The following is a 25,506-nucleotide window of genomic DNA, read 5'->3' as shown; positions in this document are numbered from 1 at the left end:
CTTCTCAATTATTTTCTGTTACGCCCCCCCCCCCCCATAGCAAGAAGAAAACTATTCGCGCCCCCCCTTCCCCACCGTGACTATCCTAACTTGTCTTGTAAGTCGTAAAATGTTGCACTGTCGCAAACGTCACAGAAGTAACAATGAGAGCGCCACTGCCTCCTGCTGTGAAGATTCGCAATTACACTTTATTCTAGTACTGCCAAAAAAAAAGCCTGTTCCCCAGGGTCACACGCCCCCCCCCCCCCCCTATTTGAGAAGCACTGATCTATCCATTTTCTATACCGCTTGTCCCCAAGGGGGTCGTGGGCGTGCTGGAGCCTATCCCAGCAGTCATCAGGCAGTAGGCGGGGAACATCCTGAACCGGTTGCCAGCCAATCGTAGGGCACACAGAGACTCACAACCATCCGCACTCACATCTAGGGGCAATTTGAAGTGCTCAATCGGCCTACTAAGCATGTATTTGGGATGTGGGAGGAAACCGGAGTGCCCGGAGAAAACCCACGCGGGCACGGGGAGAACATGCAAACTCCACACAGGGAGGGTCGGAGGTGCAGTCAAACCGGCACCCTCCTAAAACATGCATGGTAGGCTGATTGAGCACTCCAAATTGCCCATAGGTGTGAGTGTGAGTACGGATGGTTGTTCGTCTTTGTGTCCCCTGCGATTGGCTGGCAACCAGTTCAGGGTGTCCCTGCTAACCCTGCTGCCCGATGGACTGCTGGGATGGCCTCCAGCACGCCACCGACCCCACTGGGGACAAGCGGTATGTATGGATGGATGTACGTAAGTATGGATGGATGGATAATATAATTGTCCGTGGAGACAACCAGTACGGGATAATGGAGACAAGCGGTATGGATAATGGATGGATGGATGTTATAATCATGGATCATAATTATAATGTTTATAATAATGTTTGTAATTCGTCCTCGGTAATAATTCCCTTAAAATGCAAAACATGATCTCTTTAATTACGGTGAGCCAAGATTAAAGGAAAGTTTGAAACTGATCATTCTAGATACACAATGCCCAATTCAAACTACCGTATTTTCCGGACTACAAGGCGCACCTAAAAACCTAAAATTTTCTCAAAAGCTGGCAGTGCGCCCTATAGTCCGGTGCGTCTTATATAGGAACCAAATTCCTAAATTTAAACTAGCCCGAAGCATTGTCATGAAATCAATCATAAGTGGCCGGCTGAAGACTATGAATCATGAATCAAAAATACTATGGATAGTTATTTTGTGATTATAAAATAATTTGTTGCGACTGAAGTTGAAATAAAAAAGATAAAATGGAGAATGATTTGATTTGGATTAAAAATCGGACATGATGCATTATTGGAGCGCCTTATAGTCCGGTGCGACTTATATAAGGACAAAGTTTTAAAACGGGCCATTCACTGAAAGTCCGCCTTATAGTCCGGTGCGCCTTATAGTCCGGAGAATACGGTAAGATACTCAAGCATGACACTAATTTTCAATTAAGAATGTTTTATTTCATGGAAATACAACATAATTTCTAATCCAATGCAGGACCACTGTTGTACATTTGATAATCTTTTCTCCATTTTTATTTAATACTTGACTTCAAAACATGGTCACTGGTACAATCACTTAAACAAAGCCTCATGTCACAAATGGAGCCATTGATGACAATAAATTACACTTTCATGCTAAGGTTTCGCAATGATACATTTGTGCCTTTTTTACTAGATAAACCTGCAAATTAACAACTAATCAAAGTTGAATAAATATAATAAAAAGATAGAGTTACAAAACAACATTTCTTAATTAAAAATTATTCAGAAAAAGTTCACAAGGTAGGGGTTACTGCTGAATAAGTAATTTGTGATTCCTGTGAAAAAATAGGGCTAATTTAGCTTATCTTGATAGCACTGCTAAAGCTAAAGTAAAAATGGCCAACAATAATCATTACCGACTATATTCAAGAAATGCGTAAATTATTCTATGTAACTTTTTGTATCATGTTTGCTTCATTTCATACATCTACCTAACCAGCGTGAGCCACACACACACTCCAAACTGGTTTATCTAGTACAGCACTGTCATCATACACTGAGAGGTTTTTGTTGTTTAAAACGCCGGAAAAAAGCAAAACATGTTCACCCATCATTGTTTTTTCTTTCTAAATAAGGAATACCATCAGTGTATTCATGAACAGTATATAAAAATTGTTCGACGGGCAAAAGAACGAAAAAGAAGTTAGTTTTCCAGTCAGTAGCAGACAAGTATACCAATGATGTGTAAATAAAATTATTCATAGTAAAACAAGAACAATTACGACACCCAACACTTTACTTAATTCGACTGTAAAATTTACATTGAGACTAGCGTTGAATTAAAAAATTGTATCGTGATAAACAGAGGGGTTAGGAGGTGGTGAAATCCTTAAAAGCAAATGAAACCAGCCAGAGCACATCATTCCCTTTAAAGTCAGGAAATCATTGAAGAAATTACGTAAATGTATGGAGTAAATGTATAGAGAGAAAACTGTCTAGGCATACCAGATGATTACATCAATGAGAAAAAGATATTCTGGTCACCAGATGTGAGCCCATAGCATCTGTAGTAAGTAGTGCAGCTGGTTTTGTTGCTCAGATTTATTTTGTCAACTTGAGGGATTAGCATCAGAGTAATCAGCAAAAAAATCATATTTACCTTATTCTGTGATTCACAGATTCACAGACCTGAAGTACTATTTTGTCATATGCGTACATAATCCATTCTAGTATGCAGTTGAAAGAATAAGAAAGGGCATGCATGAGTCATGTGTATGTTAAAATAAAATAAGATGTGAAGATATACCTCCACCTCTGGTCTCGCAGTTTTCACTACTGCAAGCATTCTCAGTTTGAGATGATTCATCTTTTAATTTCTTTTAGCCAATGTGAGGAGAAATTCAAGTAACTCCAAATTGAAGGAGACCAGAGATTGGCAAAAAAAAAATGCATCACATCCGTCAGGAATGTGTGTTTCATTGTATGCTTTATGCTTATGTTGGTTTTCAACAAGTGGTAGCCAGGGATTGGTGTATAGGAGGCTGGAAACAGCGAACATGCTCCACAGTGGAACTGTCTGTCTCCACAGCCTTCATGTACTTGTTTAGGATAGCAAAGATTTCATTATTAAGAATCTGGTACTTCCTGATGCGGTCTGCCATCTTCTTTAGTGGCTGTGAAAAAGACAATAGTGAATATATGAATTGCAGTTATTCAACAATGGGATGAACATTCAACACTGAATATATGTGTTCATTTGTGTGTGTTCGGAAACAGTTATAGTATACCCACCACATTTTTGATGATCTCATCCTTGCCGTCTTGTCTTTGGACTTTGAGCAGGTGGTAGCAGAAGTCAAAGAGATCAAAACGACGTTGCTGTCCCAACAGAACAATGACAGCACAGCCGGCCCAGTTCAGACCATCCCCAAAGCACTGCCTAAACGTCAAAACACACAAGTAATGCTACACGTCTGACTTACCGTGGTTAATTGCAACTGTATGTGTTTGGAGTTAAGTACCGTGATTTTCGGACTATAAGTCGCGTTTTTTTTTTTCATTGTTTGGGTGGAGGGGGCGACTTATACTCAGGAGCGACTTATATATAAACATATATATGGTTTTTTTCACTTTTTTGGGCATTTTATGGCTGGTGCGACTTATACTCCGGTGCGACTTATAGTCCGAAAATTACGGTATTACAAATATTAACTAAAGCCACAGGCACATTGATTCAAGTAAGGTAAGGCACAGAAATCTCAGAAATATCTCAGAAATAGTACTTGGTATAAATATTTTTATGAGGGATGGGCGCGTACCGATACTAGGTATCGTATCCTTGCCAATACCAGCCTTATTCAAGGTATCGGTACTTGTAGCAGAGGTCGATACCAGTATCGGTTGCTCTCTTGTGGCCGTTTTACTAATAGGAACCACAAAGTAGACGTTAGAAGAATGAAAAATTGTCATATATTCCATACAATTTTAAGGAAAACTGCTACATCTATATTATATATTATCTGTCATTGTTGTATTTGGCGGGAGTTTTCCTTAATATCAGTATCTGTGACTATTTCATAATTGAGTACTTGTATTGGTATCAGTTTAAAAAGGCTCCCTAAATTTACCTGGTGGTAAGAACATGACCAGTGCTACAGAATCTGATCTCCAAACAATTAAACCAGTTTGGATCCATAACAAAAGTCCCGCTGGATTTTTTTAAGGCTTTGTTCTGGTTCAAATCGCTAGCAAATGCAATCCAGATTGGATTTTTTTTTTGCCCGCATGCAACCAGTATCTGATTTTCAGTCGGAACAGATTAATTCTGATTTTTTTTTTTTTTTTCAAAATCTAACCATCGTCGGTCTCATATGTGGTCCGATATCGGATACACATCAAGTTTTTTGCAATGCAACCCCAGTCATAACGGCCAGCTCTCATATATATGTATCTGACCTGGAAGTCATCATGCACTCAGCGCAGAAGGGTAGACTGCTTAGGAGTGAGCTAAGATTATTTTGATTGTCCATGAATCTGCAAAAATTTTGGAATAACTGGATTAACTCTACGTTGGACTTTAATTTAATCATGCTTGGAACTATCTTAGGTCTCCAAATTACTATTGGTATTTGTTATCAGTGACTACTCGTAGTGGTATCAGTCTGAAAAAAATTGGTATTGTGGCAGACCTTAGGACCAGGCCTCTCACCCAGCAGGCCTACAGGGTAGGGTTTATGTATGCTTTCTTGGTACATCATATTGTTTTTGTTTCTTTGACCGCTTGTGTCTTGTCTCACTTATTGGCAGTCAGTCTTGAAATAGAGACGTGTTCTTTAATTCTTCCACAGTACATCCTTCCATTTTGACATACGTACATCAATCTGGCGTTACTCACTCTGCTGTGTACTCATGAGTGCCCACTGGAATGCAATACACAAACTGCATTGCACTCCAGAGGCGATGGAATTCCATGCACTCGTCGACATGCATGACACCATTGGTGGGAGGAGGCCCGCGCCACACCCCATCTTGCAAAAAGCTCCGGATGCGGGTCAGGATGACCTCAAACATGGAAAGGCCGCAGCACAGGCGCTCTTTGGTCAGCAAATCTCCCTCACGTGCAATGGCAATTTGCTACCAGAAAGACAAAACAATGAAATTACATTAGTGGTGTTTTGGGCAAACTGTTTTAGTCTATTCTTTGCTGTCATTTTAGTTTTGGTCATGTTCATACACTTCTTAATGGAGTCATGTTTTAGTCGAATAAAGGTCTGAGCCTTTGATACCTATTTTTATTTTGGTCAGAATTGTCTCTGACTATTTTAGTCTACTTTTATTATATAAACGTATACGTATACACACACACACACACGCACACGCACGCACACACACACACATATATATATATACATATATACACACACATATATATATATATATTATTATTTATATATATATATATATATATATATATATATATATATATATATATATATATATATATATTTTTAGTTTAAAGATACCTGAGGGGTCCCCAGCCTCTCAATCAGAGGCACAAGGTGAAGAGGGGCATACTTTGCTTCGAGCCTTTTCATCCTCACTTCCAGACGCTCTCCCTCTACACATCACAGGAACATTTATTAATGTGACGTGTGTTACACACTCAAAAAGAAACAAAGACTCATCCATTCTGTTTGAATAATTTCTAGCCATAAATACCTTTGATGTATACTCTCGGCAGAATGTTTTGGAAGGGGGCAGCATGAAGAAGGTCACACACTTCTTCCTGTGACTGATATTAAAAAAGTATACAAGATAAAACAATTTGAATGTACTGTAATTTAAAAGAAAGCACACAAACAATAAAAACAACCTTCCAGAGCATGCATGCAAGCCATGAAGTGATATTAAATTCTTATTCATTCACCATACTTTCCTATCCACAGTCTATGTATGCTGTGTCAATTCAATGTCTACATCTGAGGAATCTAATGTCTAATGTTTGGGTATGGTTTTGGTAGTTTAAAACAATGAGAAAATTTGTAAAATACACTTTTAAGGGTGTCAGTATCACTGTTGATTTGGCAGTGAAAATGAAAGCATGTGGAATTGGGTTGATTGGAGAAGGCCAGACACACAAGACGGGTTCTAGTTGATGCAAAATGTCTTTTTTGGGGGTTAAGGACAGACCTTTCAAGTCTTTCAATGACAAAAGGCGGTATTATGGACTTTTCTTTGTACACATGGACATAGTCATTCTAGAGCAAAAAAGGTTTTCCCAAAACTGTTCTTATTGAATAATGGAACTGTCTAAACTAAATGAAGCAGAATGCTAAATAATTTATTTGTGCATTCATGACAGGAAGAGCCGTGCAATAATAAAAAGCAAGACACATGCACCTAAGAATGTTAAATGTATGTACAAATGTGCATTTAAAAAGGTTAGTTTTAAAAGAAAGACAGATGTGCAAACAAGAACATGCATCTAGAATCGGAATAAATGTATGGAAGCATACAACTGCAAAGGCAACCCTCCCAAAATGTGATACACTTTCCTCAGTGGATGAAAAACACATTGGGATTCTTATACAGTAGCTTGTTATGGCTTTATCACTAATTGCCTTTCTTTAGATCACAATGTTTTGTAGGCCTGATGGGATATAAATCATGTCATGCAAACAGTACAGAGAAAAGAAACACAGCAAGCCAAACTAAAATGAGAAGAAAAGAAAGAAACAACTCATTTCAAAGTTATCTAGATAGCAATATACAAAACCCATGTCCTTACCACCTGTGGTTGATGCCAGCGTGCAATGAAAAATAGAATCATAGTTTCAAGATTAAACTCACTGCAGCACTCAGACTGGGGCCTGAAAGACCGCCTGTGATAAGTGATTTAGAGAAAATTAATATCTTAATTAAGGCAGAAAACTTCAGGCTCCCAGACGAACGACATAAGACATGCACAGTCCAGGTTGGTGCCTCTTATTATACCAGCTCAAACTGTCACGTCAGCCATAGAGTTAGTCTTACCAGAGCTTGCTCGATGAGCAGGCAGAAGAGGATGGCGTTCCCCACCTCCCTTAAGCTCTGGAAGACATCTGTCTTGAGCTCAGCATACTCAATAATATCCTTGAGTTGATGGTGGAAGAACTCCAAGATCCCTACAACGAAAAGAGTATGGGAATCTCGCCGTACTCTTTCTATCAGATGGACATTACAAAACTATAAAATATTATTCCTCGCCACACTTTACCAAATCAAATGTGTTTGGGAAAAATACACCTATACTTCTAATAATCTAAGACTACTGGGATGAATCGAAAAGGAATTTGTTCACCCACATGGCGACAGAGCATGAGAGGATAACAAGCAATTTGGGTCAGAACGTTCGTAATCTAAGGATTATTAAAACCTTCTCATGGGTATATGCCATTTGACAAAAATGTAATCTGAATTTGTGGGTCTAGTCAACATGCAAGAAGGCCATTTTGAATAGGATGCAAAGTGGTGTACGGTTTTATGGTTTAAATGCCTGACTCCTTCCTATAACTTTCCAGTGATACCGTTGTTGAAGCTGTAAAATATGATTACCGTTGTTGAAGCTGTAAAATATGCTTTCTTGGGATTTGGCCTCCTCTGACATCGGCAAATATTTCTTCAACCTGACAATTTGCTGGTTAAACGCCCTCTAGATTTTACGCTAGCTGGAGCCACATCCAACTAATTACACAAACAGCCTAAAACAATTTTGCTGAAATTGATTGGGGCTTTGTGAGCTTCACTGACATGTGTGGTGGATGTCATTGTTTTTCATTCATAAATATGAAAACAGCATAACCCTTTGAATCATCCTAAAAATCACTTAATTGTATACATTATTATTATTATCATCATTAGCATCATCATCTTTATCATAGTTTTATGATATAGCTGCAGCACAGCTATGGTGGTCTCCACATGCACATTTCACAGATTTATGATCTCCCGGAGTAACTTGACATCGCCCGGCCATGGAGGTCTGCTTGCAGTTCTTTTAAAACATACTTTGTGCGCTTCCAATTCCTGGATGGATTTCAGCATATCAGAACTTATTTTTGTTATGTAAAATACAGCATCTGGCACTCTCTCTCTCTCGCGCTCTTAGATTGATGGCTAATTTAGTCAGCTGCATTCTTGCCAAAAAAAGGCAAAACGGACGTTTTTATTTGTGCCAAGCTGTGTGTATCTGCAAAAACACTAAAACCCAGTCTAGTTTGCCTCTGCGCAGATTTTGACTGTGCATCACACTAGACTTGCACGCAACACAAAAACAGACCCCAGACGGCTTGGCAAAATTGCACACCTCTGGTCATATTGTGCTGAATACAGAGTCAAACTCCTATGTCATAATTTCCTTTTCCAATTTTTGGTCTGTTATTACACTTTATCCCTATCTGGTAACTTTCATTGGTGGCAACTTCAACGCCCAAACCAAACCCCACCCAATGAAATAAGATACTGTAAATCCTGACATTTTAAAAATTATGCTAGTTTGACATCTTCAAAATTTGTTTGACTTTTGATGCATAATTCTTTTCTGAGTATTGTGGTTGAGCTCCAAATTGTAGGACTTTTGACTTTGAAGGTTCCACTGTTACATGAAGTTTTCTATACAAATTAATGATGGTAAAGCGCGGATAATTTACGGTCATAACAAAGGACAAAGGCTTACCTGGGGAGCCATATTCGTGGCGGGGTAGGCGACAGATTTTGGGCATAACTTCGATGAGTGTTTTTACATACTGCAGAACGGTGCCCTGTAACTACAGAAAGACGATGCACGTCATGTTAAGATTCCATAAAGAATAGGTGGAATGGACATGTTTAGGAAGGCCAAGTGGAAAATGATGATGAATACCAAGCTCTTGACAATCTTTAGCAGCTCCTCCATCACAACAGCAATGCCTTGGTAACCAAGAAGACGACAAATAGTCTTGAAATGAGGTGGGCCAACAAAGTTCCTGTATGAGCTGTATATGTGAGAGTAGGCAATGTTCAGAGGCTAGGAGGAAAAGAGGAGACAAAGAAAGTCAGTATCAGCCAGCAAATTACATACAGTGACAGTCGGTTTCAACCCAAGGAGTTGAAAAATCATTTTGAAAATTAAATGTGTGGCAGACTGTGGCACACCTTGGACCCATACAGGTAGTAAGGCTGTACATTGGCTGGCTTGTCTCTCTGAGGCTCTTGGGTGAAAGGAATGGCTGTGCGTACAAATCTGAAAAGAAAACATGCTTAAAACAATTCACTATTTATATAAGGTGCATCTGAAAAGACAGACAGACCGGTTTGTGGATCCGTTGTAGCAATAATTAGGGAGGAAATCGAAATTGAGCTCCCAAAAAACATGAAGTGTAATTCGACCGTAGGGAGCTGAGACGTTATGATTGGCCTCACGGAACATGGCATCAAAGCTGTCCAAGGTCATGTGCTTAGACAGAAGCCGGTGAGTGAGTCTGTTGATCTCCAGAAGCCACTCCAACTCCTGACCCCAAGTGCGATGCAAAGTATTGCGTTTAAAACTTATATTGAAAGCTGAACTATTTTATTGGGCTACGGTACGTGATCTTTACCACAATAGATGTGAGATCCTCGCTTTCAAAGCGGCTGATGGCATGATCCAGAGATTTATACATGGCAGCAGAGATCCTCTGGGTGATAAGACGGTTCAGGTCAATGGAGCGACCCAGAAGCTGTAGCACACAGAAGGAACAGAGTAAAAATAAATAAATATGTGCACTGCCCAGTTATACAATATGCTTGAGTTGTTTTCAGTACCTGCACATGTCTCTGTTTTAGCAATGTCTCATAGCGGTTTGAAGGAGGGTATGGTATAATCACCCCATAGTTTTTACATTCTGCCCGGAAGCGTTTATCAAGCAGGACACTGTGGGAGGGGGGGGGGACCTCTTAAATAGGTACAAGATATTGCGACAACAACATCAAACTTAATAAAACCAATTCACACTTCCTACCTGCCAGCCATTGCTTTGTAGTAGGCAAATATCTGATCAGCTAACTTGTAGACAAACTGATCAAAGCAAAGGTTTACCTGTGAAGGAAGAAAAAAACATTTCAAGATAATGACATCGAATAATGACATTTTAATTGAATTAACCCTTAATACCTCTGCCTCAATTTCATCGTAAAGGAACTGCTTCTTGAACTTCGTGAGAGCATAGTAGCCACTGTCATTGTACAAATCCAGTGGATACAGCACATATCTAGGCAGATGAAGAAAACACTAAATGCAAACCATTTTGCTCAAAACCCATTTGATTTGTTAAGAAAGTCAGACTCACTCCATCATTGACGGTTCCTTGGTCTCCAGGATGTGGTCAGTGAGAATCCATGGCATGGACATCTCAATAGGGAACTGGATTCTGCGACCCATGGTCAGCTCAAGGAAAAACTCTCTAAACCAGAGCTGGGACAAGTCACAACACTGCTGCAGGGCCTCTGGACATTGAAAGAACACAACAAAGTGAGGTGCAGTATTTCGTCAAATAAATGCACATTAATACACTTGACTAATTTTTTTTTTTTTACAGTTCTCCTGTTATGTAGAACGAGCTCAGTGGCCTAGTGGTAGAGTGTCTGCCCTGGGCCTGGAAGGTTGTGGGTTCAAACCCCAGCCGGGTCATACCAAAGACTATAAAAATGAGACCCATTGCCTCCCTGCTTGGCACTCAGCGTTAAAGGTTGGAATTGGGGGGTTAGATCACGAACTGATTCCCGAGCGCGGCACCGCTGCTGCTCACTGCTCCCTTCTCCCCCAGGGGATGGATTAAAATCACACGGGGATGGGTTAAATGCAGAGGACAAAAAAAACCCAGGTGTGTGTGTGACGATCATTGGGACTTTAACTTTTAACTTTAGTAAAGCATCGCAAGCATACAACTATTAGACACAAAATGAACTTAATATTAAATTTGGTGTGTTAGGGGGACCATTTTCACTTATCTGGGAAGGCTTTCTGCAACACTTTGGGGCCTGTTTTTCGGAAATGAACATTTGTAAGGTCAGAAGTCAGAGACAAGAGGCCCTGACTCTCAAACTTGGGTCAAGTTCATCTCAATGGTGTTCAATTGAAGCCTGGATGATTGTGGAACAAATAAAAATCCTGACTATTTTGATTGAGATTGATGAGTGATTTAAAAACTTTGCTAACCTGGGATCTGGGGGATTGTATTTTGCACAATTTCATGTGGAAATGTGTGTTAGTAAAAGAAGAAAAAAAAGTCCTTGGATCTTTGCATTCTTGAGTTTTGAAAAGAAGATTCCTTGAATCTTTGAGAACTCATCTTTAAATATAATTCAAAATCTAAATAACTATAATATCAAATCTCAATGGTGTTTAATTGAGGCCTGGATGATTGTGGAAGAAATAAAAATCCTGACTATTTTGATTGAAATTGATTAGTGATTTAAAAACTTTGCTAACCTGGGATCTGAGAGATCGTATTTCGCACAATTTCATGTGGAAATGTGTGTTAGTAAAAGAAAAAATTCTTGAATTTTGAAAAGAAAATACCTTGAATCTTTGAAAACTCATCTTTAAATAGAATTCAAAATCTAAATAACTATAATATCAAATATTTAAATAGATTAGCAAGGAAGTAAAATAAGAATAAACTGGAATAATAGCAATTGTTTTTGTTTTTTTAAACAAATACATGTTTCTGTGCATTTTGGCCTCTTAGGGGCAGTGTAGTGCCATGCATGGATAGAGTTACACGCTTAGGATGAGAACAAATGAAGTTACGATTCAAATCTAAGAGTTAAATTGTTAGAGTTCAATTAATAGAGTCTCTATTAAAATGAGCTGTTTCTCGGAGATCGAGATTTTGTGTGTGAACGTTTATTTCATTAATTTTCATTTAGCATTTAAATGGGCTCCTCCATTGACTTTAGCATGATAGCTAGCAATGTTTTCAAAATAACACATTTTTGTTTAAATGTACAAGTGTAATTATGTTTTGTTGATCATTTAGCGCGCCCCACTATTTGAGAAGCACTGAGTTAGTGTAATAGGGCTGCTGTTACAATTAGTACCCCCTGTAAACGTGTTTGGGGAGGGAGGAACCTATTCAAATTTGCTACACTTGGTGAAAACATCCCCAGGAAGAAAAAGTCAGTTGACGTCGAAGGTTCACCGTTTTAAAATAGGAAGGGGGTACCTATTCTCGTGGGGTGATTTATTCTAATAGGGCTGCTGTTAGAATTAGTGTCCCTCTTGTAACTTGACTTGGTGTGGGGTGAACCTGTTCAGATTTGCTACACTTGGTGAAAACACTCCAAGAACACGCAGAAAAAATAAATTGATGCTGCCATGAACTGTGCTGCCAGGCTCTACCGGGAGACAAACGGGTCTCTTGGAAATGATCACCAGGCTTGAGGATTGAAGCCACTGCTCATGCCACCCCCCACGTGACATAAAAAAAATGCTGCCTTGTGTCGTCCGTGCTAAAAACCACTACTGACCCCAACTGCCTTGTTCAAAGAGGAGATGTTGTCCTCACCACTGAAGTTGAGCAAGTGTGTGAAGAAGAAGGATTGTTTGTGAAAGTCTTCTATGGCGACCACAATGGGTCCATCTAGACTGCTGCGCAGCGTCTTTTTAGAGCCACTCTTGTCAGCGATCAATGACTCCAACATAGTGCGCACCATGTACAGCTGCAGGGAACACAAAGAGGGACTTTGAAGAAGGAAGAAACCGCACACAATGCACTACACACTGGACAGTTTAATGAGATTGATTACAAAAGCAACTCTATTGCATACTATACTGTACTATACAATTAATTGTAAGAGCAATTGCAATACTACACTACTACTCTTGCTCCAACTGCAGCAGTAACCATCAAGAAAATTAAAACTAAGTATATTACCGATGATGGGAACAAACTGTGTTGAATTTAATTGTCTTGCATTAATGTAATAAAAGAAGTGGCTGATGAGTGTACAGTATTAGCAAACAAACGTTAGTTGAGAGGAATTACACAACAAAGCATTTTGACTTGATGCTCATTTGTGTCGTCATGTCTGTCCCTTTTGCTGGTAATAACTCCAATGACACTTACTTGTGTGCTAGAAGGTCCCACAGCTCTCCGCGGCACCTTGATATCAAAACCTCCTTTAGGGTCCTTCTCCCCCCTCAGACACGGATCATTTGGAGGTTCCCTCGCCCCCTCCCAGTCACAAACGGTTTTACGAATAGCTTGAAGAACACTGGAAAGAAAGAAAATGGGATGATGGAGCCACACAATACATTGAATGGGTGGGTTGTACTTTTGATCATATGATAGTTATGTACCTAATGAGGACGTTCTTCTTCTTGCGCACAGCTTGGCGCAGAGGCTCTCGAAGTGTCATTTGGGCAAAGTCCTGCAGAGCTGCGTAGATGGTATTCCTGATAGCCTGATTGAAAACGGACTCCATTCGGCCCATCAGGACCTGATAGTCACAACGCCATCGGCATGAGTACTGAATGTTTAGCACCACACTTGTAACAGCAAGAACATTATCAAAATATGTAGATGATAGACAAAAGCGGCTTTGTTTGTCAGAATGCGAGCATGAATAAATCATCTCAAAAGTGTAAAGAGACCAGGGGTCTGTTGTACCTGAAGACCTTTAATCATGGCAATCACTTCCACCAGAGCAAACTTCTCCTCGCTGGTGTAATTATAACGTGTGGCTCGTTCATACTCCTCTGCTGTGCCCGGACAGTCCTTGTTACAAAATTTATCTGTGGGATGGACCAGCTTCCACGAATACTGAAAAAGCCAAAAAAGTTCGATTACTATGATGGTGACTTTAAGAATACAGCTCATCGGGTACACCTACACAATCCTACTATAATACAAGAGATGTATTATTCTCAGTTTGAATGGGTATGTTTTAGTTAATATTCATATATTTATGTTATGTTTCATTCGTGTACAATTACAACTACAACATCAAATCAGTCTACTTATTTTCATGGGTTATGTGGTCCCAATTGATTTTGGGCAAGAGGCAAGGTACAACTTGAACTGGCCATCAGTCAATCACACACTGTACAAACTAAACAATCATTTATACTCACATCCATATCAATTTGCAATTTACAGCCTATTATGCATATTTACTGTATGGTTTTAAAACTTTGAAAGAAGCCATGGCGCCCTGAGAATACCCATGCAAATACGGTACAAATAAAAGTTTGAACACTTTTGAATCCCTTTAATTGTGATGTAGACACATCATACCCCAAACTGAAATGTTTTTTTGTTTTCAATTTCATTGCACGAGAGGGAAAAAAATCCTCTCCGGTAATTGAGTAAGGTGCCAAAAAAAAGGAGACAAAAAAAAACGCCAGATTATCATCTTCATAGGTAAACTCTCTGATACGGCTCTTGTGTTGGATCACAAAAATATTGTGCAGGTCTACCAACTCTAATGTGCGACCGACCCGTCAGCAAGCTTTCCTTGGTAATTTGACAAGTATTACTCACAACTTCCATGACATGCGTACTCCACTTGGACAACAACTGTAGACCCCTCAGTGAAAGGTCAAAAAGCTCTCTGTATTCCTCATCTGATTTCTGGCTGTCCAGACCTGAGCCCGTCACCACTTCGCTGTTGCTATAGCGCGCCAGCTCAGAGATGAAGCGAATGTGGTCCTCTCTGATCTGCACCATTTGCTCACATAGGTTGTACTGTGGTGAAATGCTGCTCTGGGTGCACGTCCATCTGTGTACAAAGGGGAGACACGGGAGGGCTCATATGCTTCAAGAAAGGATGGAAAGACGTTTATATGAAAGTGGGTATTAATTGGTTTCTTACTTGGACTTGTTTTCCTCGTAGTGAGCACTTGTCTCAATGTAGCGGGACAACTCTATCTGCATGTCTCCAAATAGTGGCACCACTTGAAGCTTAAACGAACACCAAAAAAAGTCTCTTCTGATTGGTTTGATTTTGGACATAGATCCATTGAAAAGGTCAAAGTCTTACTTTAAAGAACTTGTCGATCTTGCTAAGGTTGATCCTCTTTTTGGCATCTAGTTTGTAGATATTACTCACATTTCCATCCATCAGGTACAGACCAAACCCCATCACCTGACATGACAGGTACATACGTGTTGTTTTAATGTGGAAAAAGGCAAGCTGAAGCACATGACTACCGTAAAAGATCGGGTAAGAAAGCATTAAATGTTTGTACCTTGAGAAGCATGTGCTTCTCACTTGGAGTCAAATACATCTTGTTCTCATAATAATCTACACAGATGTTGACAATATCTGCCAAAAGTTCTTCATAACCTGGAATCACTTCCAACTGTTGGTGCAGGCACTACAAAAACACACAACAACAGGAAGGAGAGAATGTTCAAAGTTTGTAAATCTATAATTAGACATTCAGACATTTTTTGGAATACACTGTAGGTACTGGTTCTACCAACAATACAGTAGCTTTTTAGCAAAACCAGAACGCTGTTGTTGTCCTGCTGGTGATACCAGCAAGGCTTCACAACATGGACCAGTAAAATTACACAATTTGGAAGGGATAATCCAAGGATTAATTAACAGGTAAACCTGAGTGATCCTGTTGTGGTTGGCTAAGAACATTGAAAGATTTTGAGATTCTTGGATGGACTGAGGGTCAGCCATCTTCCTCAGGAACTGAGCAGCCCTGGAGACAAAGAGAGTCCAACATAAGAACCAGTTCCCGTTTGGAAAAGCAAATGCAATAAAGAGAAAGGTTACTACATGTGTCCATGAAACAGTACCTTTTATAAGCAGAATGATCGTTCTTTACGCTACACTTCATGTTTTTCAGTTCGTCCAGTACAGCAAACATGTTGATAAATTTTCCCAGAGTGAGCAGATAGGCCTCAGAAACAAAGTCTTTCCTTCTCTCAGCATGGCAGAGACGCTTCACTTCGCTACAGAAACGTTCTATAGCTTTCCGCTACATAAGGGAAAAGGAATTGAAAACCATAACACAGAACTATTTGCAGCAATATTTGGTTGATATAAAATAGTACTTGCTTTAGCCATTTATGTCTTTACAGATGCTTAAATAATCACATAAAAATGTCTTACTTGGAAGTACATAAACTTCATGAGCTTGGTAACTTCTGGCTCCAACACTTCCACTGTTTTCTCGTAGATCTCAACCCTGTTGGGTTGTTCGTTGCATTTCACCTAATAAACACAAGAGAGCACCATTACATATCTTGCCAATGCAATTCTGATATGGAACTACAAATTAATTGTGGACATTTCAAATTTGGAGTGAATTCAGGACCTAATGCTGAAGTACATGATAAGTTGCTCCGATAAATAAAAGAATGCTGACAAGTGGTTCCATAAAATATGAATACACCTTCTATAGCAGGGGTGTCAAAGTAATTTTTTGGGCGGGCCGCATTGTAGTCATAGCTTCTTTCAGAGGGCCAATATGACTGTCAACCCAAATAAATGTATGAGCACCTCATATTATATACAGTAAAAGCTACAAAACAAACTGACAAATAACTCGTTTTCAAATCAGATGAGTAAAAACTGGTCAAATATTAAAAAAAATAGATATTATTAAAAGTGAAGACAATTTTCAATTTTAGTAATGACACACAAATTTGATGCACAATTTGTCTTTGCGGGCCACATCAAATGATCCTTGAGTTTGACACGTGTTGTTCTATAGAATATTTTTTGGGTGTTTTCTTGATGTGTGAGAGGTATTCTCCCCCACCCATCAAAAGAGGAACTTGTGGGTTGAAGATGACAATACAACAAACACCATACTTAATTCTATAGTACTGTGAATTGAAAGTAAAGTATGAGTCCACCAACAACATTAGTTTGCGTGTTACCTGCGGAATAGCTCGAGAGCAGCTTCTCCAAGTGTAAAGCATCACTGCATACTCATGTCCTTCTTCCAGCATTTCATTCTGCACAAAGTGAAAAAGTAATAATGATGTGAATGATGTTCAACCATGTGAACAACATCTCCTGTCATAATCCAATTCAAATAAAAATTCTAACTTTATATTGCTAATGACTTTATGGTCATTACCTAATGGTGTCAAGTATGCTTACTTTCCGCCTCATTAGTACCAAACATACAATAAAAATAAACTGATAGAACATCTTCAATGAAAAAACAGCATACATTTTTCAAACCGAAAGAACATTTGAGCAATTTTTTTTTTTTTTTTTTTACGTTTGTTAATTGCACACAGCATTTTGACAATTAATTGTTTAGCATTTTACTATGTGGAGGTTTGTGTTTAAGATAGAATGTCTTCATGGAATCGCACATACAATTGCTCTCAGATGAGTAACCTGTTCCATAATGAATGTGCACTTTATTAATATTTCAGCAGAGGAACAATTCTTCCATTCAGAAAGAGGTGAGGTGAGACACGTCCCTCTTGCTCTAGTATCCTCAAATAGACTGGCTTCAGCTTAAGTGGGACTTCCCGATGAAATAGAGTTGAATAAAGCACAGCTTCCCCTATTTGTAAGTCCAGTCACACTAGTCACCTTACAACATCATTCATGGAGGAGGAAGTTGAGAGGAACTTTGCCTGGCTCAATTGTGTGATCATGGTGATATCAAAATTGTAATCAATTTGCAGAGGCTGCACATCACATTTGGCTTTGTTGTACTTTTTAGATGGGGAAAGAACAAACCGGATGCCCATACTATTGAGGCCAGTCACATTGAACTGTTTGAAAATAGAAAGCAGGCCTCACCATGCTGGAGTGGACTGTAGCTTGCTCAATATAACGAGCGATGCCAGTCACAAACGCGTTCCTATCTTCAAAGTTGGTATCAAAATTGGCCTGGAGAAGAAGAGATTAGTGAGCAGAGTGAGACACTTGTCAGGTGACAGCATGGGTGGGGTTGTACCTGGTACATAATGGAGGAGGGAGGGGGTTCAATGCATGGCTGCTGGTCTGGGAGGGGCAGTTCCTCCAGCAGGTCCACATTGGATAGGGCATCTTCCAGGGTCACGTGGGTCGTCATGGTTACAAAACCTCACTCACACCACACTCAGGTCTGAAAGACGGAAAGAGAACATGAGATGAATAGCCAATAAAAATCCTACAGAGTGACTTGACATATTATGCGTTTTGTCTGCGGTGTCTTGACGACCACAGTCAGCTATATGGGGTGGAGCAAGCTACTTCTACTTAGAAAAGCAGAGACCAGAGTGTGGAAAAAGAACCCGTGGTGACAGTACGTAAAAGCAGAACGAGTGGAGGCAGAACTTAGTTAGCATTAATACCAAGTATTGTGCAAATCTGTGGATGTACCGCAAGCAGAAGGCACATTGCCATCTAAGGCTGTCACTATTGAATAATTTAGAATTCATTATTATGTGTATCATTACATCGATTAATCGTCCGAAAATGGATTTTGCATGAAAGTTTATTGTAAAATAGTTTCCATTCATTTTTATAAATTATTATTGTTACTGATTTTTATTTGGCATTCATCAATGATGAAACAAAAATAAACAAAAATTAGCAATATCACAGTGCCGCCACCCATTACACATTCATTCATTCATTCATTCATTCATTCATTCATTCATTCATTCATTCATTCATTCATTCATTCATTCATTCATTCATTCATTCATTCACCATCCGAACAGCTTCTCACGTGGCTTGCAGGCGTGCTGGAGCCTATCCTAGCGATCTCTGAGAACTAGGTGGGGTTCACCCTGAACTGGTTGCCAGTCAATCGCAGGCACACATAGACAAATGACCATTGACGCTCACAATCATACCTATGGCCAAAACTACCATGCATGTTTTTGGAATGTGGGAGGAAACTGGAGTACCCGGAGAAAACACACGCAGGCATGAGGACAACATGCAGCCTCCACACAGGATGTCTAGAGCTGGGATCGAACCCTCAACCCCTGAAGTTTGAGACAGATATGCTAACCAGTTCTCTACCATGCCGCCTGGTTAGTGAGACAAAACCCCACTTCTGTAGGCGCTTAGTCTGTTATTTATTCATTTATTTATTTATTTATTTTTTAATTTTGCCATCTATCACCTATCTTCGTCATAATGGGCACTCATCAGCAAGAGCGTCTGATAGGATGCCCAACTCCGGAAGCAATATATAATTAATGTAATACATCATCTTCAATGCTGCTAGGAATGTAGTGTTCCTCTTGAGAAAATGCAGCCTTTGCCCTTTTTTTTCATGCCAATCACTACTAGCACAACTGCGGCAACATAAGCTCTTAATGCTCATCATGGGTCTCTGGGAATTCGTGCGTATATCTGACCCCACAGACAAAGTTGACAGGGCCAATAATCGGTTTAATATGCACAGCCAGAAACGTAAAGATGCATGTGGAAAATAAATGAGCCAGAATAAACTATTAGGTGTGACCTTCTCAGACTCTGAGTTTCCACCTGTGCACTGGTACTGCAAAACATCACATTGTTGACCTTATTCATTCATCATTTTCATTTACTCAAATGAATTAATAATATATCGACCAGAGCTCACCAATTCCAGCCCTCGGGGTCTGGTGTCCTGCTTATGTCTCCCTGGTGCTACATTCTCAATTCAAATGATCAGATAAACAGCAATGTGTACAGAAGCTGATCATTTGAGTCAGGCATGTTGCAGCAGTGAGACATGGAAAACATGCTGTACACCGGACCCAGAGGACCAGAATCGGTGAACCCTGATATAGACTGTCCGTCCGTCCATCCATCCATCCATCCATCAATCCATCCATCCATCCATCAAACCTTTTTTCCTCCCAAGGTTCGCGGGCGAGCTGGAGCCTATCCCAGCGTACTTCAGGCAGTAGGAAGGGGACAACCTGAACTGGTTGCCAGCCATTCACACTCACTCACACCTACTAGCAAATCCGACTGCTCAATCAGCCTACCATGCATTTCTTTGGAATGAAGAAACCAGAGCACTGAAGGAAACCCACGCAGGGATGGGGAGAACATGTAGGAAGCTGGCGCCAAAGAACGTAACAATGACGAGCGGGAACTTGGCATGTGTAATGGCGAACTTGCCCAACTGTCACATATAGAAGATGAGGACTTTGACCGATTTGTGTATGAATATGGATTAACAATAATGTGAGTACAGTACAGTTCACGATTAAATAGTAGAATAAAGTACAACCAAACTCACTGTCTCGCTCTCATTACGTTTTTCTTGTTCACCATAAATCATGGCATGCATGCACCCTATAATGCGGTGATCCCTATGCGTGGATTAAGTACAAAATAGCCCCCACAAATCGAGTCTGCACCTCAGCCCGAAGCCTTATGGTGCGGAAAACACAATACTCGGAAACAACCTCAAAGAGATAATGTACAAAGTTGTTCCAAATACAAGATTTTGATTTTATAGACTTGGATCACCCAGAAAGACCGGTATGTAATTATTGTCCTTATGGAAAAGTACAACTTAGTAGACGTGACTAGCGTTTAACAGAGCTGCTGAGCCTATTCACATTTGTGAACACAGGCCTTTAAAGCTTAAGTTGGCTGAATAAACTTTCCTACCCTATATTAGAGTGTGCATGTGTGCTCATCTCCTTTACACAGCAAAGGGCCCCTCTTCTTCACAATGGTGTTTAGAAGAGCTAGGCCTATTTTATACGATTTGGAGGGGTTTTCTTGGTCAGTATTAACCATATTAATGAATAACATTATAGGCAACTTTTTTTTTTTTTTTAATTGATATCTTTATTTCGAACATCATAAACAAAGATTTAAAGATCAAAGTCATGCGGTAGTCTTTGTGGGTGTGTATGTGTGTGCGTGCATGTATCTGTGTGATGGATTTATTGTTACTTGCACTGTTAAACATTCTGCAGAAAATAAAACCCTGCAATAGTACTCAATCGCTGCGATTGTTCTAAAAACTGAAAACTTGACAAAACTGAAAACTTGACAAACCCGAGATTAGGACTTTTTATTTTATTCAGCTTTGCATTTACGTTTGACGTGCTGCATAATTTTCATTTGGGAAGGAAATTCACCTTTTTCCCTCTTTGACTAAAAGTAACAAAATCTTTTGGTCCAATTTTAGGAAGAGGTAACCTGATCGGGTTTACAAACCGAGATGTTTGATTTAGAAAGGAGGGGTCCAGGGGTCTTATTCAAAAATTTAAAAATATGATTAAGGACATATTCAGGTTTCTGTGCGCATTTACAGGGATTTGATAAAAAATGAATACTGCCAATATTTTGATTTTAAAAGGGTTATTGACTGCATGTAAACATTATCATTGTTCTTCAACTGCCCTAGGCGATCCATGTCCTGTTAATATGCTATGACATTATTTCAAAATAATAATTCCCTTTTGGCAAGGGATTTGGAACCATCGTCTCGCACCTTATGGTATTGCCGAATGGGCTCAGGTGAGTTTTTTAGCGAATTTCAGTTCCAATAGACAAAATTACAAATAGGTGTGGGCATGAATGGCAGACATCCAATAGGCGCAGATACCGTTGATGTCTACAGTGAAGTCTGTGGATAACAGATGGCAGGTGACTAAGCAGTTCTTCCATGATTTACAATTTAAGGTAGCTCTATTCATGACACGATCAACCAATGAACTTGCATGAGAAAGTGACCCTGTGACAATCAAACAGTGAGAAACAAATGAGAAGGTAACATGGACAATTTACTTCCATCACTCAGATAAACATACTGGATTATTAAATTAATAAATCTATGACAGTGCAATTCAAAGTATTATGGCAAAGGAATATTTATTTTATACTATTGCAGAGAACCATGGCTAGAGTCTGATACTACTCAACACACACTGAGCGAAAGTGTGTCAAGTAAAGGGTCACACTACTCAATGTAGTCCCCTGCCCCGGGGGTTGCCTTTGTTACATTGATTCACCCCCACCAAACAAAACCACTCCAGAGCATTTCCAAACACACGTTCCAGCAAAGTCTGTGACGTGTACAGTATTGGACATTGGCAAGTATGACCTGACCCCATCAATGACATGTTTTTATTTTAGAGCAGTTACAATGGACGCTTGTTCGAAAACACATTCATTATTCTGTGTAACACAGAAAGCAAAGGGTTGGGAGGGTTAAGGTTAGCATTACAAACAAACAGAAGAACCAAACATCGATATTTATTTGGTCTTTTCTGTCTTATGGCTGTTTAATATGCATGGTTTCGGGAATGCTAGGGGGAGCCTGAATACCCACAATTCAAATCCAAAGCAATAAATGTGAAGGAGACATGGTACCCACTTGTGGACCTTGCTGCAAATATAACTATAACTATAAGCATTGTTCTCTTTACACCTAGAGGCATTACATTATCACAATGTCAAGAATAGAATGTCAGATTATCTGTCAGAAATATGAAACTGCTTGTTTAGTAAATTGTGCATAGCCACACCATTAAGAAGACTACATTACACAAACAAAACAGATCTACAATAAAAACAAAAATATATAATTCAGGGCTCGAAGCTTATTTTTTGCCCAAGTTGCCCTCGGGCAAGTTGGAGAAAATTTTACTTGCCCGAAACAAAATTTTACTTGCCCGAATTTTTTTGGAGTGGATTTTTACTTGCCCGACACATTTTTGCAATAAAAAAAGACAACACTATAAGTTTTGCCTTCATATGTTTTTATTCCATCATATTGTGCCTGCAGCCTGTTTTAATACAGTGTAGAACTTTTGATGCAATTAAACCACACTAGTCTACTGTAGTACCAAAATTCAACCGGAAACAAGCTCTGCTGGTGCGCAGGCGCAGAAGAGCCAGGGACGGGTGAGGGAGCATGCATTTAATTACGAAGCGCTTTGCCGTTATCAATGTATTGCAGACTTACACGAGAAACTAACCGCTCCCTAGAAAACAAAATGTCGGACCAGAAGCGGCAGAAGTTGCGAGAAATTATGCACAAAATCGTCTTTTTACAGCTTGAAAACATGGTATTATGGCAGGGCAAGTTCGGGCAAGTGAGGAAAAATTCTACTTGCCCGTCTGCCATCGCTACTTGCCCCGGGCAATCGGGCAATCGTTAGTTTCGAGCCCTGTAATTAGAATACACATCTACCCAAAAGGGTATCGTCTGTGTAATACCTTAATTATGGTGACTATTGCTTACAATGAATTATATGTTGCACTGTACTAAATCGCAGGGACTGTTTTCTTATTTTTGGATATTTTTAGCTAAATGAGAGTGCATAACGAGCTAACAGTCTCATTTTGATCAAGAAAGTATTGTGATGAAATTTTCTGTAGGCATGACAAAAGAATCTCCGTGATTTTGTGGTAATAACAAACAATCTATATATTTGCTCGAGAATTGAATGTGAAGATGATCTTAAGAAAAAACCCTATGAACACTAACATGTCCAGTTTGTTAGTGAACACGGCTGGTAAGATTATTGGTGCTTCACTCCCCTCCTTGAAAGACATTTACACCTCCCATCTCGCCCGTAAGGCGACCACAATTGTGAGTGATGTGAGTCACCCCGCTCACTCTTTGTTTGATCTTCTGCCCTCTGGGAAGAGGTACAGGAGCCTGCCCTCCCGCACCACCAGACTCACCAACAGCTTCATACTCCAGGCTGTTAGGATCCTGAACTCTCTCCCCCTTTCTGCATAGCGTCCTGTACTTTGCGCGATGCTTACTGTCTGCTGTATGCACACTGGCTCAGTTTTGCTCCTCTTATTTATTGTTATTTGTTTATTATTTATTCATCACTCATATTTATTTATTATTTATTGTTTGTGCCTTCCTTTGGTTTCTTTGTGTGTCTTGACATATGAAGGGATTGACAATAAAGCAGACTTTGACTTTGATGTCCCGAAAAATTATAGGCTTGCCATTTGAAACAAATGTTTATCATGGAATACCTCTCAGTAAAGATCATTCTGCCCAGTTTATGTGGTGATATTCAGAAATTCAAAAAATAGAGACACATCAGATGACGTAGTGTTGTCCAAATACCAACTACTCAAACAACCACAATATCAAACACATTTTCAATCCACTAAGATTTGAATTGTTGCAATCAAAACAGAGCCTTATATTTGGTGTAAAGCACAATGCGTGAAACTACTCACTGGGTGTCATTAGATCATTCAGTTGTAGCCAATGATGTGTTTTGAGAGCTGGAATGGCGCTTTGGAGGAAAATTCACGGTCTAGACGAGAGTAATATTTGGTAAAGCATGAGGTCAACTACAAATCGTGACATCACAGCTTTGGGTGAGGGGCTGAATCACACATTCAAAATAGTGCGGAAGGCGTGGGAGATAAGGAAGTATGCAGTGCGCACGATCGCGTGATTACATTGGAAATTGTTCATTTGGACGTGGAGCAGAAGTAGGCGAAAACTGAATGTCATTTGAGCATCAGTCACAAGCCCGCAGGCGTGCCACCGTGAGAGCAATGAAGCCTCTCCAATGTTGACACCTCGTTCACTCTCATAGCCACGTTGAACCTCCTAACACAAAATAGCGAGTCGGTTATCAGACGACTTCATTTTAAATACCACAGTGGAAGTTTCCCCTCTTCATTTGAGAAGGAGAAAAATCGCGTGGCCTCCATCACTCATCCGTGCACTTGCTGCGCTCTCTTCACCCCACCCATCTCACATCAGCTACGATGCCGCTGGAAGCTAACGGAAATTCCGTGTGTGGGAATAATAAAAGAGAGCCGTCTGCCTCTCGTCTATCAGCCAGGAACGCCCAACGACCCACTAATGTCTGTAAGCACTAAATAATACCTACTATGTGTAAGCACTAAATAAAACCGAGAATGATGCACCGTGTGAGCAGGAAGTGAGGCGGAAAAATGAGCTTCTCGCTCACTCTCCAGCCATCATCAGTACACAGATCACATCATAGGCGAAACCACGCTCATCTACGAGAGACGCTTCATCCGTAGCAAGGCGGCCACATACCTGCAAATCTCATGTCCGTCCGACGATACAGGAAGGCGGGCGGACAGTAGTCCGGTCTGCGACGCCGTTCCGACCTCTTCTCCGCCTTTTAGCACGTCTTGAGACGAGACTGATGCGCGCTATATCTTTTTGCCCCAGTGCCTCCCCAGCTCTAATCCACCCCACACAAAGAGCAGAAAATGGCTGCAAGTGCAGTTTCTTAAAGGGACAGTCTCACTGGCGTCGACATGATCAGGATGACAATGAGTCAAACGTGATCGGCTTTCCTCGATGGTTCGTGTCCACAGCAAACATCCATCTTTTAATATAAGTGCATCAAATAATATTTAATATAATTTTTGATATTGCTCTAGATATTGTAAGTCTACGTGTTGAACTACAAATTACACTAATGTGACATTTGAAATATCCTTGAATCCCGTGATTTGTTGGAAGTTAATTGAGGAGAGATAATAGGAGTTACTTATATTTAAAGTGTCCTCAATGAAG

General features: G+C 39.9%; 1 protein-coding gene across 2 annotated transcripts; it reads right to left on the bottom strand.

Annotated features, from left to right (window-relative positions):
- Positions 1 to 1,480: 1,480 nt before the first annotated feature.
- cyfip2 (cytoplasmic FMR1 interacting protein 2) lies at positions 1,481 to 25,192 on the bottom strand. 2 transcript variants are annotated; one of them, XM_061283999.1, is made up of 30 exons: positions 25,018 to 25,192; positions 17,971 to 18,120; positions 17,814 to 17,903; positions 16,928 to 17,005; positions 16,155 to 16,256; positions 15,839 to 16,020; positions 15,645 to 15,741; positions 15,274 to 15,402; positions 15,066 to 15,170; positions 14,898 to 14,986; positions 14,567 to 14,804; positions 13,694 to 13,846; positions 13,384 to 13,523; positions 13,151 to 13,298; positions 12,590 to 12,743; positions 10,370 to 10,526; positions 10,195 to 10,291; positions 10,043 to 10,119; positions 9,846 to 9,954; positions 9,641 to 9,760; positions 9,353 to 9,552; positions 9,198 to 9,285; positions 8,926 to 9,069; positions 8,740 to 8,830; positions 7,059 to 7,189; positions 5,745 to 5,817; positions 5,549 to 5,643; positions 4,921 to 5,159; positions 3,318 to 3,465; positions 1,481 to 3,199 (listed from the first exon to the last, which is right to left on the bottom strand). In XM_061283999.1, the coding sequence occupies exons 2-30, from the start codon at positions 18,085 to 18,087 to the stop codon at positions 3,032 to 3,034; spliced, it is 3,759 nt and encodes a 1,252-aa protein (XP_061139983.1). In that variant the 5' UTR covers positions 18,088 to 18,120; positions 25,018 to 25,192; the 3' UTR covers positions 1,481 to 3,031. The 2 variants fall into 2 exon arrangements, with proteins under 2 accessions (XP_061139983.1, XP_061139992.1); XM_061284008.1 differs by lacking the exons at positions 1,481 to 3,199; positions 3,318 to 3,465; positions 4,921 to 5,159; positions 5,549 to 5,643; positions 5,745 to 5,817 and adding an exon at positions 6,814 to 6,907.
- Between the last annotated feature and the right edge of the window lie 314 nt (positions 25,193 to 25,506).

Source organism: Syngnathus typhle, linkage group LG1 (assembly GCF_033458585.1).
Source record: "Syngnathus typhle isolate RoL2023-S1 ecotype Sweden linkage group LG1, RoL_Styp_1.0, whole genome shotgun sequence".
NCBI classification, from domain to species: Eukaryota; Metazoa; Chordata; class Actinopteri; order Syngnathiformes; family Syngnathidae; genus Syngnathus; species Syngnathus typhle.
The sequence above is the reverse complement of the archived record's forward strand: the minus strand, read 5'-3'. Positions and strand labels throughout refer to the sequence as shown.